Consider the following 20,330-nt stretch of genomic DNA (forward strand, 5'->3'; position numbering starts at 1 on the left):
ACCAATCCCATTTTGTCATCCTTTCTACACACCGGGCTCGTCTGCAGTAGCCCCCGCCCCTTCGAAGGGGGCATGTAAATGAGCCAGATCGGTGAATACCAATGAGGTGCTGCGCTGCATATGCAGCATCTCATTAGCATAATTCTCACCGCACAGACTTTGAAGTTGCGAACTTCGAAGCGCCGGCAAGCCATGTAGCCACGGGCACTTTGATATGCCTGCACAACTTCCTAGTTCCCTTACTCCCAAAATGTTTTGCCGGTGTTTCAAAGTTATCAGTTTCGAACTTCATGCAGCAAGAATTATGCTAATTAGGTGCTACATATTGTAGCATGTTCAAGGCACTAACTAGACATCCATTTACATCTGTGCAAAGCGGGGGCAAAATGCTGCCAACATAGCATGAATATGTGTGTGCGCGCTCCGGAAAAGGGGAAATCCTGAATGATTATGTTTTGTATCCTACAGCTCATGTGCTATTGCTAAAACACACACAGAAGGTCCGTTACCAGAATACAACTTGTAAGTTCTAGTACTTGTACTAGTGTAACAACTTCATAAAATCCTAGGGCTGGAAGAGGCTTCAGGAGGTCATCTAGTCCAGCCTCCTGCTTCAAGCAGGATCAGCCCCCCCACTAAGTCATCCCAGCCAGGACCTTGTCAAGCCAGAACTTAAAAATCTTGAGGGAAGGAGAATCCACCACCTCTCTAGGCAACACATTCCAGGGCTTCCCCACCCTCCTGGTGAAGTAGTTTTTCCTAATATCCAACCTACACCCCCCGCACCCCGTAACTTCAGACCATTGCTCCTTGTTCTGCCATCTGACACCACTGAGAACAATTTCTTACCATCCTCTTTAGAGCTCCCTTCAGGAATTCATGCCTATATCCTTCATGCACGTTACGGGGCTAAACGCCAGTTAGTGGTGTGACTGTAGCTTTGATAACTTAGCAATAGCACAGCCTCCCCTGCATTAGCAGCAGGTCCTGAGCAGGCTCATACAACCCCTGAGATTGTTATATGAGCAAGCTAGGTCAAAGCTAGTCCAGGTCTGTCTGTATAGACTGCAGTCATACCTCAGATTGCAGGGGAGAAACATCGTCACTGCGCAGACACTGGCATTTCAGCTTCAGTATAAGGATGCCTGAGTTCCCACCATGCAGAAGTGATGCTATACAACAGCAATGATAACTCTTTGCCAAAAATCTTCTTTGTTTTCCACCTATCCTTGAATTATTTTGACGCCTTTTTTGTTATATGTTCACAAAACTACTTCTGGACGAGCAAGGAGACATTTAGAACGGACCACCTCCACTTCTCAATTGCATTTTATTTGATCTCTGTAGTACTGAACTGTACATAGCCTAATATTAAATTTCTTACGTGTAATACATCCTACAGTGTTCTATGCTTGTAGAGTCTGATGACTTCTAACATACAGGTAGAATAATATCAAATGTTACAGTCAAAGTGAAGAAATGAGCAAGCCTGCATCCCAAAGAACAGTCTTCCCTGCTTCTGTCCCCATTACAAACATATATAAAATGCACAAACTTAGTAAAGAAACAGCTTGCTACTGTCTACAGCCAGAAGGCATCTATAGTACATCGAGGCTTATCTAGCATGCACTGGCGTTAATGTGAAGGAAACTAATAGTGGAACCAAGAGGTAGGACTGAGGGGGAGAGGAGGAGAAAGGCATTTTGTTCCTTTCAGCAGCCGGAATGTAAAGGAGGAACCCAATGAACAAATTAAACATCTGCAAAAGGTGAAATGAGGAGTCCTTTGTATCTAGTTCTAAGGCAGCGGCAGACCCTCTCCTCTGCTCCATGAGTAAGGCCCGTTGTGCTACTGAAACCTCAAGGCAAACTCTTTCAGCAGTACTGCAGGGCTCTCAATTGTTTTCTTACAAAATTTCCAGGCAAAGAAACAAACAGCAGTGTTGCTATTCAGACGCCCGAAAAAAGTGCCACAGAGGGAGCCGGGCTGGTCTATATACTATCAAAACAAAAAAGCAGTCAAGTAGCACTTTAAAGACTAACAAAAGCTCACCCAATAAATTATTTTGTTAGTCTTTAAAGTGCTACTTGACTGCTTTTTTGTTTTGATAAAAAAGTGCCTGATGCTGGCACGGCTCAGACAGACAGGACTCGCGCCTGCTCCTGTCTGTCACTACCTTAACTATTTGTGAAGTGCTTAAAATCAGCCAGGTCCTACTGCAATCCTAGCAGCCACAGCACCTCTGAAGGTCAGGCCTTTGCTACCGAGGGACCTACGTTTAGCTTTGCACACTCTGAGCCAGCTGTTCTACCATCCTCCCTTTACTGAAGCACAGGAAGGATAAGCAGCTTGCAGTGGGGCTGTTGGAGACAGGAGACAGGCAAACTGCTCCATTCCAAGCCTGGAGGAGAGCATTTAGGAACGATGGGGGGTGGTTCTGTTTTTTCCTTCACTTCAAGCACCTGGCAACTACATTGCTGACAGTCTTGGTTAGTAGTGAACTCAAAAGACATCACCTCTAACAAGGGCATTAGAAAAGACAGGAGTTTAGTCTTCAGCAAAGGGAGAGAGAATTCACTGGACAGAAAAGGCAAGCGAGCCTGGAAGTGCCACTGTTCGCCTTGCTGCTGGGATCTGTGCTGGCTGTGGACTCAGTCTCTGTTCAGAGTGCACCAGGCAGCTGCAAAAGAACAAACAGTTAATGCTCCCTCTCTCCCTCGAAGTTTTGTGCTAACCCTCCCCAGGGTGGCGTTGTGGGCGAGGGCAGCTGGAGCCTGTGGCAGAGCTGGCCTTCTCATCGCAATACAAATGGGGAAAACCTGAGCTCTGCTGGCAAAACAAATCGCTCAGAGGGACGGTCTTGTGTCACACAGCTAAAACGCTGCTGGATAGGAACAATGAGCCAAATTCTGCATCGATAACTCTAGTGTAAATGGGAAGCCCCATCACTCAGGTCGAGCTGGATTTATGGCTGAGCGGGAATGTAGAACTTGGCACTTTACAGTTGTGCTGAAGAATGAGTTGCTTACAGAATAAATCGCTGTGTGGCGTTGCTAGCACCATCGATTCAACCCCCTCAGTGCTTTGCAAGCTAATTACACTTCACAGCCCCTGGGGGAGGTCTGTAGTTATCTGCAGGGGAAAACTGAGGCACTACCAGTGTCGTATTGACATAGCTAAGTCCCATTCTCATGTGGGAACAAGGCCCTTTATAGCAGATTGCTGCCTCTGCATTAGGGGTTGTATTGGTGTTGCTCTATTGTTCTTTCTTTTAAATCACAGTCAACCAGCCAAGTTACAGCAATGCAAATATTGACTGGGGACCAGGGCTTAGGGAGTTGCCCAACTTCACTGGGTCATTTCTGGTCCATGTCGCTTGATTTCCCACCTGGAGCCTTTTACAAACTTGAAAAATCAGCAGCTCCTCCTCCTCTCTGTTCAGCACTGAGACGCGTGGGCACATTTTGTGTTTTCACACACACCAGTTTGTGCTGCTCTTGTGGATAAACAGCAACTGCCCTGCTGATGCTTCCGTGTGTGCTACTGGGTGTGGTGTGCAGGCCAAGAGTTACCTTAACTGGTGGTGGGTGGCATTGTGTGCTCAGCAGGTTAAGGCGGTTGCCCTACAAAGTAGCTTTTCTGACAGGGCACAGAGCTCATTAGTCATTAAACATCAGATGCTGTTGCTGCTTAGCTCCTTAAGGGGCATCTGCCTCAAATGGCTGATGCAGGAACTTTAGCCTGGGGACTGTACCTTTTGGAATGATGCTCTCTCAGCTGTCGTTGCCCTTACCTGGCACAGACACGGTGGAAACTGCTTCAGGCTGAGTCAGTGTGTCCACTTTAACATGCTGGAACCCTTTGCAGGGAGCACTCTGCAGGTGTCTGGAACAGAGTTTGAGAAATTGTTAATGGTGGCCTATAAATGCTCGTGGGTCTCAGCAACAGAATGCTGAACCGGGGTTGTCCATTGCTATGGGGTGGTGCACTCGGGCGTGATTAAAGGGCACATAAGAAATAGGGACATTTGCAGAGACAGTTACAGTTTGTTCTCAAGATTAGTCTCCCGCCCCTCCCATGCTGACCGGTAGGGATTTTCATGTATGCCGCAGAGTTTGCTATCAGGCTCGCTTTTAATCACCCTCTATCTTAGCAGAGTATTGGAGAGGTAGCCGTGTTAGTCTGGATCTGTAACAGCAACGAAGGGTCCTGTGGCACCTTATAGACTAACAGAAAAGTTATCTTAAAAGTAAGATATAACCACATTTGCTCCAACCCCTCTGACAGAGACAAACACCTACAGGATCTCTACCAAGCATTCTTGAAACTGCAATACCCACCTGAGGAAGTGAAACAACAGATCAACAGAGCCAGATGTGTGCCACGAAGCCTCTTACTACAGGACAAGCCCAAGAGAGAAACCAACAGACCACCACCAGCCATCACCTACAGTCCTCAGCTAAAACCTGTAAATCAGGGATTTACAACCCATCCTGGACAATGATCCCCCACTTTCACAGGCCTTGGGAGGCAGACCAGTCCTTGCCCACAGACAGCCTGCCAACCTGAAGCAAATCCTAACCAGCAACTATACACCACACCACAGTCACTCTAACTCAGGGACCCATCCATGCAACAAACCTCATTGCCAGCTCTGCCCACATATCTACACCAGCAACACCATTACAGGACCTAACCAGATCAGCCACACCATCGTGGGTTCATTCAGCTGCACATCTACCAATATAATTTATGCCATCATGTGCCAGCAATGCCCCTCTGCTATATACATCGGACAAACTGGACAGTCTCTACGTAAAAGAATAAACGCACACAAATCAGATATCAGAAATGGCAATATACAAAAACCCATAGGAGAGCACTTCAATCTCCCAGGCCACACAGTAGCAGACTTAAAAGTAGCTATCCTACAGCAAAAAAAAATCAGGACCAGACTCCAAAGAGAAATTGCTGAGCTACAATCCATCTGCAAATTCGACACCCTCAGCTCTGGATTAAACAAAGGCTGTGAATGGCTGGCTAAATACAAAAGCAGCTTCCCCTCCCTTGGTGTTCACACCTCCAGATCAACTGCTGGTGGTAAGCCTCACCCTTCCTGACTGAGCTAACCTTGTTATCCCCACCCTTGCTCTGGCTTATTTATACCAGCTCGGTAGGTGAGGAGTACCACAGAAAACACTGTGCAGTAAATGTTTTCACAGGTGCCACAGTGGGAGCAGAGACACACACTTTGCTAATGAGTGTGACTTAGAAGGTCTGCTCATGTCAGATGAGCATCAGCTCGAGGACCCAGTGCTACGCATCACCTGCAGTTCAAACTCCGCCCCCCCACCCGGCTCAGCGGGACACAAAGGCACTCTCCCATTAGCTCCAACCCATTACTGAGTGTGTGTGGGGGCGTGCCTGCCTCTGCTGAAAAACTGTCACCAAAGCCAGCTCTGCCAGGTGTGAGTACAACTGACAGAGCCCTGTCAAGCAACAGGAGCTGGGGCAGATGAAGGTTTAGGTTGGGTCAAGCAACCTTAGCAGTAAAAACACTACGGAGGCCTATGCTGGCACTGCGGCTGAAATTAGCCTCTCTTCAGCAACTATTGTGATGCTCTGGCTAGTAGGTGCCCCCTACTGTACGGACTCAGCCACTGCAATTTAAGTGTTTGAATTAAAGTGTCGAACAACCCATTAAGTTCAGGATGGTTCCAGCAGAAATGCACTGGTTGAGCCCACTGAAGCCCTGGAGAAGGGAAGAAATCAGTTCTCCTCTAAAATATATTTTTTTGTGCGTGCGCGCAAAATGGAAGGCAAAATAGGCAAATTCACTCATTGCGGGGGCCAGGCTCTCAGCTGCAATGGTTTCTTGGTCGTCTGCTCTCTCTCTCAGCCCAGGGGTGGATGCACAATGCTCATTATGCTCCAGCTGACAGCAGTGGAACATTTTTTTCAAGAGTTCCGTGCTTTGCTATACGCTCAGTAGTGCAGTCACCAGGAAAAGCTGTGCAACCGTGAGCCTTAATGCTGCCCCTGGCCTACCTGACACAGGCTGTACACTGGCCATGGAGCCTGCTCGCTCTTAGATCTGCATAAAGGAGGCGACAGCCAAGTAAAATGAGGGATGCCCTGATTGTCACCCACTTCAAGAAAGGGAATGAAGCCACCTGTGGAAACTGTTGTGGTATCTCTCCACTTGCCACTGCAGGCAAAGCTGGGGCATGGCTCCTCGCCGTCAGAAGAAATTTTACCAGCAACACAGAGTGGTTTCTGACCAGGCTATGGAACTGCAGATATGATCTTTACAGCACAGCAGTGGCAAGAAAAGTGTGGGGAGCAAAAACCTGACCACTGTATATGGCTTCCATGGAGCTAACGAAAGCCATTGAGTCAGGGAATCACCACGCCCCCCTGGTCATTTCAAAAACTAGATGTCCTGGTAAGTATATCAATGTCCCAAAGTTGCTTCATGACAACCTGACAGTGAATGTTGTGAGTAGTACTGGCTCCCAGAGTGAATCTGTCCAAATAAACACAAGCATTAAACAGGGCTGCGTTGTCGCTCCAGCCACGTTTGTGGCTTTTATTGCTGTCATTCCTTCCCTACCTGCTTGGAAGCTCCCAGCTGGCACTGAAATAACTTACACAATGAATCACAGACGCATAGCCTCCAAAGGCTGGAAGGGACCTCAGGAGGTCAGCGAGTCCAGTCCCCTGCCTAAAGCAGGCTCAACCCTAAGGGTATGTTTACACTCGGGACTAAAGGCGAATTTATTAAAGTTGACATTTTAACACTGGATTTTATAAAGTCAAAGTTGAGTGTCTGCATTTGAATGGCACTTACGGTGTTGCCATTCAATCGCTTAAGTTCAACCGCAGCTGCAGTGCAGTGTGAGCGCCTAACCCACAGATCCTGCAGCCGTATTGCATTTTGAAATTCTGTGGCAGTTTCTTGTGTGGGAAAAAAGTTACCACAAATAGTTCTGGGTGCCCGATGTCATGGGTCCAGAATGCATTTCCCTCACTTCCTGGGGCCCACTGGGGAAACAAAGGCCAAGGGACTTTACGCACTGCTTTTACATCGCCTGCTATGTGCCATTATAAGGATAACGTGGATTTGGAGACACTTCAATGTTTGGTGCAGTGTTTTGTGCTAATTTCCCACACTATAAGGCAGTATATTCTGAACTTAATGCCCCTGGAGAATGAGAGGCCAGTAATTAGCAGCAGCCAGACACAAGAGCAATTGAAAATAAGTGATGCCTTAAAAACCAAGTTTATGAAAGAGCATGCAGGGTCTTGAATCTCCTGCCATTAACTAGCATCCCCCTGTCATGTTGTTTCCTTGCCCTGTATGAAACCACCTCTAACTCTGTGACAGCCCTCAGCACCAGACCCATCCTCAGAGCATGGACACCAAAGCATGTTAACTAATAACAAAACTTTTCTTTTTCCAACCTACAATGTTTTATTTAGGGGGTCCTAGTGGCAGAGTGGAAGGTAGAGGGAAAACAAAAGGATAATAAAGTTATGGTTGCTGGACTGTTAGCCTTCTGCTGGGGGGATATGCGAGTCCCTGGGAGTGGGCTGCCAGGATCTCTGTGACATTCCTCTCTTGTTCTGGGGCTTTGACACAGGGAAGGGGCTGAAGATGTGGAGGGAGGAGGTATAAAAGGGTCTGGCATGGACTGGACAGGGGATGCAGAGCCCTGAACAGGGGAGGGGACTGAAAGTGTGGATGGAGGTCTAAGGTGGCAGGTGCTGGGAGCTGGGGGGCTGGATTGGTTAGGGGATACAGAGAACTGACTGGGGAGAGGCATGAATATGGAAAGTGAAGCATGAGATGGGGCATGTATTGCACGGTGGGTATACAGTTTATTCTTTCAAGCATTGCTTCCAGTATCTCCATCGGCCTGTGTATTAAGGACAGAACTCAAGTGTGCATTTTAGTCTGATTGTCCATCATGCTTCTCTTTGTCTCTCATGTCCTGTGTCCTTCTTGGGAGGCCTCCAGTCGTTCTTTTCCTGCTGCTTCAAAACAGTCAGCCATGAGTTCCTGACAGTTCTTCTTCCTTTTCTGCATTTGGGGTGATCTCACCTCGGGGGGGGGGGGGGGGAGGACATGAGTCCTCTGATTCCTGTTTGCAAGGTTGATTCCTGTTTAAAAAAAGAGTTGAAATATTATGGGCATTGTCAATAGCAACATTTTTCTCTTTACTTGGCACAATGAGCACACTGACAGAGTGAATGGCTGTCCGTCTTCATGGAAGAATATATGGACATGGTAAGGTCATTCTGTGGACTCTCAAGGCTGAGGAATGCACAAATCCAAGCAGAAGTCAAGGTCTTCTGCAGCTGATGTTTACCATGAACACAATGGTAAGCTATCTTCGGTTCACGGGAAAAAATAACGTGGACGCGCCCCTTCTGCCGTTTTGATGGGGCATGCCACCAAGCACTGGAGGTGGTGTCGCCAGCCCAGGTTGTGGGGAGGGCTTGCCATGTGGGCTTCTTAAAGCAGCACCTTGATTTAAAAGCAGACTGTGCCAGGAGTTAAAAAATCATTAAACATCACCGCAGGCGTGGATGTGAAACAGGGCAGGGTCTGATCGCCCACCAGGCCAGGGGAGGGAAGGCTTTCTCTGCCATGGTTTAAAAGCCAGTCAGGCTGCATGAATTTTGGTCTGTGCTAGGTCACAGGCAAAAAATCATTAAAAGTCACTGCAGAGACTTATGCAACTTCCCATATGTGTTAGGTTGCCAGAGGAGATACCAGCCTTCTCAGAATTAGAAAAAGGGATAAGGAAAGAATGCTCGTCCTGTCTGGCTACAATGCTGGAAAATATGCAAGAATGCTCATGGGTCCAGCTTACTTACTGGTGGCTTGGTGTGGCAAGGTGTCTTACCATAGAAGCAGCTCTCCCCAAAAACTTGTGAGGAACATCCAAAAGAGCCTGTCTAAGACCTTCAGTCAGATGTCCAAACAGGATCAGCACTCCACCCCCAGAAACATTAATGTGCGTAGACAGCCACCCCCGCCATGATGGCACCCTACTATTATCCATAGAAAAAAAGCCTACTCACCAGAAGTGCCCTTTCCAGCATCATGGTTTTCCTCTGAAACCTCCTGGCATGAGGGGATGGGCTCCAATGTGAGAAATGGCTCCTGGCTCGCAGGATCAGCTTCTGCACTGGAGTGCACCCCACTGTTGTCCACCTCTTCCTCATCTACCACCTCACACCACCCTTCATCATCCTGCCAAGCAACATACTGAAGAGTCCATGCATTTTTTTGGAGGAAGAGGTTGAGTCTGTCCCCAGAATAAGATGCCACTCATACCAACCATAATCTTCTTTTGTCTTTTGGTAATTCTGCCTGAGCTCCTTGATTTTAACATGGCTCTGCTGAGCGTCTCTGGTGTACCCTCTCTGAAGCATGCCCTGTGATATCTTCGTACAACTGTCTGCATTTCTTTGGCTGTTTTTGAGCTCCCTGAGGATAGATTCATCCTCCCTACACAGCAATGAGGCCTTGGATCTCCTGATGGCTCCATGCTGGGACTCTTTTGCGACCCTGTGAACTCATGGCTAGTAGGTGTGCTGCAAGGGTGTGCTCCCCATGTCTGCTCCTGACATCTGAGTGCCGGACTGATGATCACTGTTTCCTGATCACCTGGGCTACGTCTACACGTGAAGCCAACATCGAAATAGGCTATTTCGATGAATAACGTCTACACGTCCTCCAGGGCTGGCAACGTCGATGTTCAACTTCGACGTTGCACGGCACCACATCGAAATAGGCGCTGCGAGGGAACGTCTACACGCCAAACTAGCACACATCGAAATAAGGGTGCCAGGCACAGCTGCAGACAAAGTCACAGGGCGGACTCAACAGCAAGCCGCTCCCTTAAAGGGCCCCTCCCAGACACAGTTGCACTAAACAACACAAGATCCACAGAGCCGACAACTGGTTGCAGACCCTGTGCCTGCAGCATGGATCCCCAGCTGCTGCAGCAGCAGCCAGAAGCCCTGGGCTAAGGGCTGCTGTCCACGGTGACCATAGAGCCCCGCAGGGGCTGGAGAGAGAGCATCTCTCAACGCTCCAGCTGATGGCTGCCATGGAGGACCCGGCAATTTTGACGTTGCGGGACGCGGATCGTCTACACGGTCCCTACTTCGACGTTGAACGTCGAAGTAGGGCGCTATTCCGATCCCCTCATGAGGTTAGCGACTTCGACGTCTCGCCGCCTAACGTCGAAGTTAACTTCGAAATAGCGCCCGACGTGTGTAGCCGCGACGGGCGCTATTTCGAACTTAGTGCCGCTACTGCGAAGTAGCGTGCACGTGTAGACACAGCTCCGGAGAGCACCAGAGGTGAAGTGATGACCAGAAAGGACACATCAAGGGGCATCGTGGGATAGTTTTGAAGGCTAATAAAATTGATTTTAATAATGCTGCCATCTGCACTTGCATAAGTTGACATTGAAAAACTGATTTATGGGGTTACTCCTTGTGAAACTGGGAGTACAAAAGTCAACCTTAAGAGCCCCTTAAAATCAACCTAATGAGTGCTGTGGTGCTGTTGGTTTATAAAATTGACCTAAGACCCTTAAATTTGATTTTATCCTCCAGTGTTCACTAGGCCTAACTAAATCATCCCAGCCAGGACTTTGTCAAGCTGGGACTTAAAAACCTCTAGGGATGGAGATTCCATCACCTTTCTAGGTAACACATTCCAGTGCTTCACCACCCTCCTAATGAACCTACACCTCCTGGTCTGTAACTTGACACCGCTGCTCCTTGTTCTGCCATCCATCACTACTGAGAACCGTCTCTCTCCACTATCTTCAGAGCCTCCCTTCAGGAAGCTGAAGGCTGCTATCAAAATGCCCCTCCTTCTTCTCTTGTGCAAACTAAATAAGAACAAATCCCTCAGCCTCTCCTCGTAAGTCATGTGCTCCAGCTCCCTAATAATTTTTGCTGCCCTTCATTGGACATCTTAAAGCACCCACATGCTTTCTATACTGGCGGGCGGACAGGGCAGGGAGGCATCAGAACTGGATGCAATAATCCAGATGTAGCCTCACCAGTGCTGAGTAGAGGGGAATAATAACTTATTTAGATCTGCTAGAAATTCTCCTTGTAATGCACCCCAATATGCCATTAGCCTGCATGGTACAGGCACACTGTTGACTCATATCCAGCCTCTTATCCACTGTAATTAATCCCCGGGTCCTTTTCTGCCGCACTGCTACTTAGCCAGTCAGTCTCCAGCCTGTAACAGTGCTTGGGATTCTTCTGTCTTAAGTGCAGGTCTCTGCACCTGTCTTTGTTGACCCTCATCAGATTTATTTTGGCCCAATATTCCAATTTATCTAGGTCACTCTAGACTCTATCCCTACCCTCCAGCCAGACACTGAGCCATTGATCACTACCCATTGGGCTCAACTGTCTAGCCAGCTTTCTATCTACTTTACAGTCTATTCATCCAGTCCATACTTCCCTAACTTGTGGGCAAGAATATTGTGGGAGACTGTAACAAAAGCTTTGCTAAAGTCAAAGTACATCACACCCATTGACTTCCCCATATCCACAAAGAAGCTAATCAGGTTGGCCAGGCATGATTTGCCCAGGGGAATCCATGTTGACTATTCCTGTTCACTTTCCCCTCTTCCAAAGGCTGCAAAATGGATGATCCCCTCCATGATTTTTTCTGGGGACTGACGTAAGGCTGACTGGTCTATAGGTCCCTGGATTGTTCTCCTTTCCTTTTTTAAAGATGGACACTATATTTGCCTTTTCCCAACCATTTGGGAAAAAGACAAGTGGATGGAAAGCTGTTCAGGGTTAGCAAGCAGAAAGCTGAGTAAGATTTCCACCAATCTATTGTGGAACTTCACTATGCTGATGACAAAGCAGTTTTTGCCCACTCTGAGAAAGATCTTCAAACTATCCTGTATGTTTGCCAATACTTACATATGTTTTGGTCTCATGATCAACATAAAGAAGACCAAAGTGCTCCATCAGCCCTCTCCAAATGACACATGTTCCATCTATTAAAGTCAATGTTAAAATCAACTGGAGAATGGCTGACCATTTGCTCTATCTGGGAAGTCATGTCTCACCCAAGGCAGATACTGAGGTAGAAACCAATACCATTTGAGCGGTGCCAGTGCACCCTTTGCTCGTTTACAGCATAGGGTTTTTAAAGCTCACCATATTCAAACAGATGCCACACTTCTTTTTTATCAAGCTGTTATTCTCCCAGAATTGTTGTATGGGTCTGAAACCTGGACAACCTACAGACATCACTTGAAAGTCCTCGAGAGTCATCCCCAATGCTGCCTCCTCAAGATTTTGAAGATCATGTGGGAATACAGATGCACCAACATTAGAGTTATGGAACAGGCTAAGAGCACCAGTATTGAGGCAATGATCATCCATCAGCAATTCTGCTGGACTGGTCATTTGTCTGGATGCCAGACCATCCCCTCCCAAAACAGGACCTGTTCTCTCAGCTGAAAGAAGGGCACTTGTGATATAGGATGCCAATGGAAGCATTAGAAAGGACTTGCTGAAGGATAACCAATGCATGTAACAGTGACAAGTGTAGCAACAGACTAGTGAACCCATCAGATACAGAGTCTGAGGGGGAGGAGAAATGTTCCAAATACCTACAAATTACTGAGTATTTCTGTGAGTAAATACAGTTTGGAGGGGTATTGTATTAGCCATTCAGTAGGTCATAGTTCTATGCACATGATTATGCTAGACATTCTACGGCCCTTCTTTTGAGAGTCATTGCTGTTCTAAAATGGCTTAGTCATCATATTCCATGATAATAAGATGGATAATTACAATTGTACCCTTTGTACTTCAGACTTATGTTTCCAGCCTAGCAGATAACAAAAAGTCCATGCTGTTTTGGTGGTCTGCTACTTCACCCACTGCCTCAAAGAATATGCTTTATAATTTGGGGTCCACCTTGGTGATGACTACTAGATACATACATACTCTGTGGAAATGAAACAATGACATTTTTCTAGACGATAAGTTATCCCGTGGTCCTCAGAAAGACTACATAGGTCCCTGAGCCACTGACAGCAGGTCAAGCCCTGAGTTCCACAGCACACATGGGGAACATGTGGCACTCTGACAGCAGAGACCTGTCCTCCTCAGGACTTGCTTGCCGAACCTGAAATTCCTGGTGCCTGAAAAGGGGAAGTTCTTGGAGTGCCTCTGATTAGAGATGTTGTCTACTATTGTATAAAACTTCTGCTCAGTCCAGTACAATACAGATGCAAGTCCTGTAACTTTCTGTAAGCTTTGTTTTGTTTTGTCCTGCTAAACCAAGTATTATAAGTTTGCAAGAAATTGTTTTGCGATACCTTAAGTTTGTGGGAAACCCTGGCTCTTCCTTTGTAGGGGAGATTTCTTTCTCTGGAGCGAGCTTCCCTTTGTGTGAGTGAGAAAAGTGTGAATGTGGGTGTGCTTGCAATGGAATCAGTCCCTGAAGCCACACTACCTGGACAACCAGCTGCCAGCAGCACCTGGATGGCCAGAGAATACTAGGAGCTGAGCCTTGCAAAACAATCCACCCAAGAAAGATACAAAGCTCCCCTCAGGAGAAGATCGAAGTCCCACCCTATGGTCATACCGCATGCCGGGGCTGTGGGACAGGACAATTGTTATTGGATTGAAACATATAAACAGTGGGTTTGAAGCCACAGGAGTGCTTCTTGCCTTCACCTCTCTGCAGGAGTTAATTGGCTTGGGAGGCAGTAGGTGACCCAGGGTCCTGGGTCCCTTCCTCTTTACTGCTCCTGAGCACTATACAGACAAGAGAGCAAGCTGACAGGGCGTGTGCATCATACACTCAGCTTGCAGCCCTGGATTCATGACTACAAGCGAACACCCTGGACCTGCTGTGGGCTGGCTTCCTCTGCTGTCCCTGTGCAACTCTTGGCCTGCCTGTGCTCGCCAATGTAAGAGTGCAGGAGGGTGTGAGTGCGTGTGGGCGTGTGCTTGAAAGCTAGTTTCCCCTTTTCCTTTAATCCAATTGTGGCATCTAAAAAAATACATATGAGTGTAACTCTGGGGGTGGTCTCTAGTGTAAAATAGGTTAACATCTACCTAAGGCTCTTTTCAATGATTTAACTCGCCATCACTTAGGATGATGAATTTTACCTCTAAGAAGTGCAACACCACTTTCCGTTCTGGATGTAGATGCAAGATACAGCTCGTTATTTGCGCACTGCTCGTTACATGTCCCAGTAGGACCCTGTAGAAGAGATCCCTAACAGTGGGTGCGTCTACACTAGCCAGCTACTTCGAAGTAGCCTGCACGATGTTGAAATCTACGTTAGGCGGCTAAACATCGAAATCGCTATTCCCATCCGAAGATCGTCGAATGTCGAAGTAGGGTGTGTGTAGATGATCCGCATCCCGCTACTTAGAAATCGCGGGGTCCTCCATGGCGGCCATCAGCTGAGGGGTTGAGAGATGCTCTGTCCAGCCTCTGTGGGGTTCTATGGTCACTGTGCGCAGCAGCCCTTAGCCCAGGGCTTCTGGCTGCTGCTGCAGCTGCGGGTCCATGCTGCGTTCACAGGATCTGCAACTGGTTGTCAGCTCTGTGGATCTTGTGCTGTGCAGGCCGAGTGTGTCTGGGAGGGGCCCTTTAAAGGAGCAGCTTGGGGCTTTGCTGGCCCCTTATTTCAACTGGGAGCACTTGTGTGTGTGGACGCTCTGCATTTCCTTCCAGGGCGGCTCCTTCCGACGTTCTCCGTCGTTACTTCGACGTTGAACGTCGACAGCACCAGCCCTGGAGGACGTGTAGAAGTAGCCTATTTCGATGTTCTTATGTCGAAATAGGCTACTTCGACGTAGTGTGCTAGCGTAGACGTAGCCAGGATGTTGTAGTGGGGCAGCTGCCCCCCTGTGGCAAGGGAGAAGTTAAGAGCAAGGCAGATGGAGCCTGTGCAATGCCTTCCAATTAGGGAGAGGCTTATAGGGCGTCAATCAGAGTGTGGCTTGCAGTGAGAGCCCTGATATAAGGAGCTGCTCAGCAAAGCAGCGGGCAGCTGGGTCCTGACCAGCAAGGGTGCAGGACTAGCTCCCAGTGAAGGGGAAGCACCTTGGGCAGAGCCGTGGTGGGCAGGCTCAGGGGGGCAGAGAGGCTCTTGCCTGATACCTGCCAGGATGCAGCTTTGATACAAGGGCTGAGAAAGTGCCAGGTCACACAGAAGTGGCCCAGGGACCACTGAGGGCATTTAAGGGGGAATGAAGGAGGACAGGACCAGGCTGCCACCAGAGGGTTCCTCGCTGTGGTCTGTAAGCTGTGAACTTGTGTTGACACTTGGGCGAAATTCATATGCTGTCCAGCTGATTAGCAGAGCACCCACAGCAACGTTTTTGTTTCTATGGGGGGACAACATTCACATTCACTCTGAACGGGGATGGAAAAAATCCACTCGTAAATGGAAAAGATGAGAGGGAACACCGGTCCCTGGGCCAGGACCCAGAGTAGAGGATGGGCCTGAAGTGTGGATTATATAGATTGCAGCTTGCCCCTGAGGCAAGGGGTTCGACTTTGGGGCTGCAGTTGGCCACTCGGGCAGGTGCCAGAACTGAGGACTGCTGATCCACCCCGGGAGGGGGAAAAATAGAGAAGAGGGCCCCTTGCTGAGGAACTGACTGAATTCCCGCTATGACCAGCAGGTGGCACCGCCACCGTGAGCCTACCCTGCTGCAGATGGAGCCTAGGGAAATGTGCTTAAACGGTGCAATAACGAAAAATGTAGACGCACAAGACCGTTGGAGCACAGAGGGCCAACAGCCTCTGCTCAGCTCCTCCTGGCATGGAACTTCAGCCACCCGGCTTCCATCAAGTACAGTGTTTTCTGTAGTACGTGGAGAAGCAACCAGAAACACACCGGCCAATGAAGTGTAACCCTCCCCTCTGCCGTTTCTCTCCCCTTCACTGAACCTCTCCCACTCAAGTCAGTCACAGGCAAGATGAGCTTTTTGATGCTTGTAAGCGGAGTTGGACTCACCGCTGTGGCGCCTCCTGCTGGTCATTTCAGGAATTAGCTCAGTCCTCAGTAGGGCTCCCTCTTCTGGCTGGTGTCTCTCCTGTCATCGCTCAGTGCTGTTGTCTGGGGTCTACACCCTCTGGCTCTGGACTCACATTGTGCTCAGGACTGTGGTGTCATAGAATCATAGAATCCCAGGGCTGGAAGGGACCTCAGGAGGTCATCAAGTCCAGCCCCCTGCCTGAAGCAGGACCAACCCCAACTAAATCATCCCAGCCAGGACGTTGTCAAGCTTAAAAACCTCTAGGGATGGAGATTCCACCACCTCTCTAGACAACACTTTCCAGTGCTTCACCACCCTCCTGATGAAATAGTTTTTCCTAATATCCAACCTCCCCCTCTCCCTCTGTAACTTCACCTTGTTCTGCCATCCGTCACTACTGAGAGCAGCCTCCTCAGGCAACGCCTGCTACTTGGTTTCTTGCCCCTCTTTTGGGGATAGCAGCAGCCGTCAGCAATACATCTCCCACTGTGTGGCCAAATGCCACCTCCAAGTCTAGCCAGTTTGTATGGGCCTCTCTCCTTGGTGGCAAAGTGTGGTTTAATGGAAAAGGGAGGGACTGAGGGCCACCCACTACTCTGGGTCCCGGCCCTGGGACTCTCTGGCGGGGGCTCTGTCCTGCCTCCCTTCACTCTCCCTTAGCTGCCGCCTGCTCCCTGGGCCACTTCCCTTGTGACTCTTTCACCCTCCCTGGCCCTCGTGTCAAGGCCTGCAGCCTAGCGGGTGGCAGGGTGAAGCCTCTCTCCTGAGCCTGCCCAGCCTTATTCTCTCTGAGGTGCTTCACCCTCACTGGGAACCAGTCCTGCCCCTTCCCTAATCAGACCCTAACTGCTCACTGCTCTTCTGAACAACTCCTTATAACTGGGCTGCTCCAGAAAGCCACCTTCTCATTGGCTCCTTACAAGCCTCTCTCTGACTGGCTGAGGCTTTGTGCAGGCTCCCTCCAGCCTGCTTCACCCACTTCTGGCTAGAGTGGGGCAGCCACACCACTACAATGCTCTTCCCTTACTCTGTTTGCAAAGGATAAGCTTACTGCTGCATCCTGTGGTCACAGCACTTCCGCCTCAAGGGGATAGTGGGCCAGGGTGCTTTCCTGCCTCTGAGCTTAGCAGCCCTGAGCTATTGGTGAATGGGCTCATAAAACCCAGCCTTGAAACAGCTCCCATCCAACCAAACAAAAAGCAAAATGAACATCAAAATCTATTACAGCAACAGTGAACCTCGAGATGCTGCTAGGAAGAGATTCCCATGTAGTATGAAACATCGGTATTGGTATCTGGTACCTCTCGAGTGTGTGTGAATACAGAAACGGGAAGGTCCTAGACCAAAACCAAGGCTGTTGGATTGCTCCCAGTCTGCAGTTTAGACTCACCTGTGATGTGTAACTTTTAACCCCTAAAACGGAATATTGGTATCCTACCTCTTCCAGTCCTCCTCGGAGTCCCAGAACTCATAGACAATGAAAGTGACTCCGTCCGGCAGCCTCACTGCAGTTACACTGAAAAGGATGAGAGAGAGAAATCAAAAGCAAACACAAACGTATCTTGGGAAGACAAACTATTCCAGCCAGCTTGCATGGAACTCACTGGAAGCCTGGCACTCAGCTACCAGGAGTGCCACATAGCCCAGCTCCCCCTTTCAGGCACTGAAGTAACAACAATTACTCCGATACTGAAATGTTCTGCACGCCCGTAACTCCCACTTGGAACCAGTGTTCACTGGAAGCTGCGCACTTGGGCGGCTGCCCGAGAGCGATTCAGGTGCTGCCCAGCTGACTAGCACAGCACCCGCAGCCATCTACAGCGGGCAGCACGTGTTTCTATTGGTGATGCACATCCAAACATGCCTTGGTGCACTTAACAAAATTTATTTGGCCCCGTATGGAAAAAAATGAGAGGGAACCCGGCTCCCAACTGTGGACACTCAGGGTGGTCAGCACATGTCAGGAGCAAGACTGAAGGCCACACAGCACAGTGACTGGATGTCGGCTTCAGGATTTCTTCACCTCATAGGTGCTTGAGCTTCTGAGACTGACACCATAGCACAGATGATTTAAAAGTCTCAGTCACGGTCGTGCCCTGTGTGAACCAAGATGTTGTGTAAACAGACAGCTGTTTACTTGTCACACTATCACAGCAGCCTTTGAAACACAGAACTGGACTAACAGAGCTACTTTATCTTTCTTAGTATCTGGGCCACTAAATAATTTAGCAGCAGGCAAAATACAGACCAACAAGTTTGCCTGGCCAAGGCCTGAGGAAAGATCTGGTGCATCCAATTAGAGAAGAGCGTATGTCTGACTTTTCTGTTTGGTAGGGTAAGAGGAAAACCTTTCTCCAAACAAACTAGTAAGTGTCCCAGCAGCTCACATTCCCCAACCTCGCATCTTTGCAAACAGCTGCAGCACTTTCCACCCAGGGGATTGCATGGGAAGGCCATTAGCTAATACACCTGCAGAGCAAATGGCTTCCCTCAACTCGACTTTGGCTCTTGTGCTTTCACACAAGGGAGTCTTAGCTCTCACTGCGTTTCCTTGAGCGGATGTCTGAGTGGTTCTGACACGTGACTGTATCCATTTACACAGCTTAGAACACACACTTCTCCACTGAGGGCCCAGCGCCATGACACATCACCCTGATGGCTCAGATTAACGTAAACTGCTACATGCACAGATCAGCAGCGCTGCCCGGATTACCTCAAAAGAGGATTCACATGGAAACAGCTGTAATAGATCTGAGCACCCTTAAACTGTGAGATTTCTGATCTGGGGGTTTGGGTGGATCCATTACAAAGACATAATTTGGATATAAATCCAGGTTTTGATTTCAAATAGTCCTTGCCCCTTTCTGCCCCATTTTGAGGGTGACTGAATGTAGGATTTTGGTTCGGGCTATCTCTAGGACACAACTAGAACTGTGTTTTGCATGTGTTTTTTATAACTGGCAACGCTGCTGGCATTTGAGCAATTAAAGCTATAGTGGTGCTATGTGTTAAACTTGAAGGGATGCATTCTTTGAAAGAATTCTTTCCCTTTTCCTGCAGACAGATGGTGAATCATACTTACTGGAAACAGTCTCTCTGTCCGGCCACATTCTTCAGGTACTGCTTAAGGGAGCTACAGAATTCCCCCAGGTGCTTCTGGGAAACTGTCATCTCATTCCGTACCAAAAAGAGATACTGAAACGGCAATGGAAAAAAAAAACCAACAACAACAGAACAGATGAGTTCTAAATCAGCTGGAGAATAAAGCTGGTCGATTTCTTCGTTTCATGTCACAATCACAGTCTTGGAAGTCACCTCCTGCCATTTTTATGCTCTCTGGCTCGATTTAATTACTTGTCACTGAGGGCCCTGTTTCACAGACTAGCAGTAAAGCAAGCACCAACTTGTAGATAAAACACTGGACTGGGGGTCAGGAGACCTTGGCTCTATTTCTGCTCTTTCACTGCAATGTGACTTTGGGCAAGTCATTTCAGCTCTGTTAACTTTTGTCTTGTCTTGGCCAGGGCAATATCTTACCATACAGGAGTACAGTGGCCAGCACAATTATCTCAGTTAGGGCTTCTAAGTGCTACAACAATACAAATAATAAACACATCAAGAATTTCTGTTGATATCAGTTCTCAGTTGATCAGTAGTTAACCGGGTAGTATTTGTAAGGTTGAAAAAGGCACTGCATATTTTTCCTTTACATCATCAGACACTAGTGATCATGAAAGCTTCTTCACAGACGAAGTCAACTTCCCAATGATGGTCCTAGATGATGCAGTACGGGAAGGTGGAGGGCAGCCATCTGTGGGGAAGGAACAAGTTCTGAGCTATCTAGAAAAACTAGATGTGCACAAGTCCATGGGTCTGGATTTAATGCACCCTAGGGAATTGGCAGAGGTCATTGCTGAACCTTTAGCCATTATTCTTGAAGACTCTTGGAAATCGGGGGAGATACCGGATGACTGGAAGAATGCAAACATAGTGCCTATGTTTAAAAAAGGAAAGAAGGACAATCCAGGGAACTACAGACCCATCAGCCTTACCTCAATCCCTGGGAAAATAATGGAGGGAATCCTCAAGGAATCCATTTTGGAGCACTTGGAAGAGGGGAAAGTGATCAAAAGTAGCCAACATGGATTCACCAGGGGCAAGGCCTGCCTCACCAATCTGATCAGCTTCTATGACGATGTAACAAGCTCTGTGGACATGGGGAAGTCAGTGGATGTGATATACCTTGACTT

At 48.3% G+C, this 20,330-nt stretch overlaps 1 protein-coding gene across 1 annotated transcript in view; it reads right to left on the reverse strand.

Annotated features, from left to right (window-relative positions):
* Positions 1–1,319: 1,319 nt before the first annotated feature.
* Positions 1,320–20,330, reverse strand: part of NECAB2 (N-terminal EF-hand calcium binding protein 2) — a 366,794-nt gene continuing 347,783 nt past the window's right edge. Inside the window, exons 10-13 of the mRNA XM_075008621.1 lie at positions 19,163–19,275; positions 17,519–17,596; positions 3,794–3,885; positions 1,320–2,680 (exon numbers count right to left, since the gene is read on the reverse strand). Of these exons, the coding sequence (XP_074864722.1) occupies positions 2,652–2,680; positions 3,794–3,885; positions 17,519–17,596; positions 19,163–19,275 (312 nt within the window). The 3' untranslated portion in view covers positions 1,320–2,651. The remainder of the gene's footprint in view (positions 2,681–3,793; positions 3,886–17,518; positions 17,597–19,162; positions 19,276–20,330) is intronic.

The sequence above is a fragment of the Carettochelys insculpta genome, chromosome 14, assembly GCF_033958435.1.
Source record: "Carettochelys insculpta isolate YL-2023 chromosome 14, ASM3395843v1, whole genome shotgun sequence".
Lineage (NCBI taxonomy): Eukaryota > Metazoa > Chordata > Testudines > Carettochelyidae > Carettochelys > Carettochelys insculpta.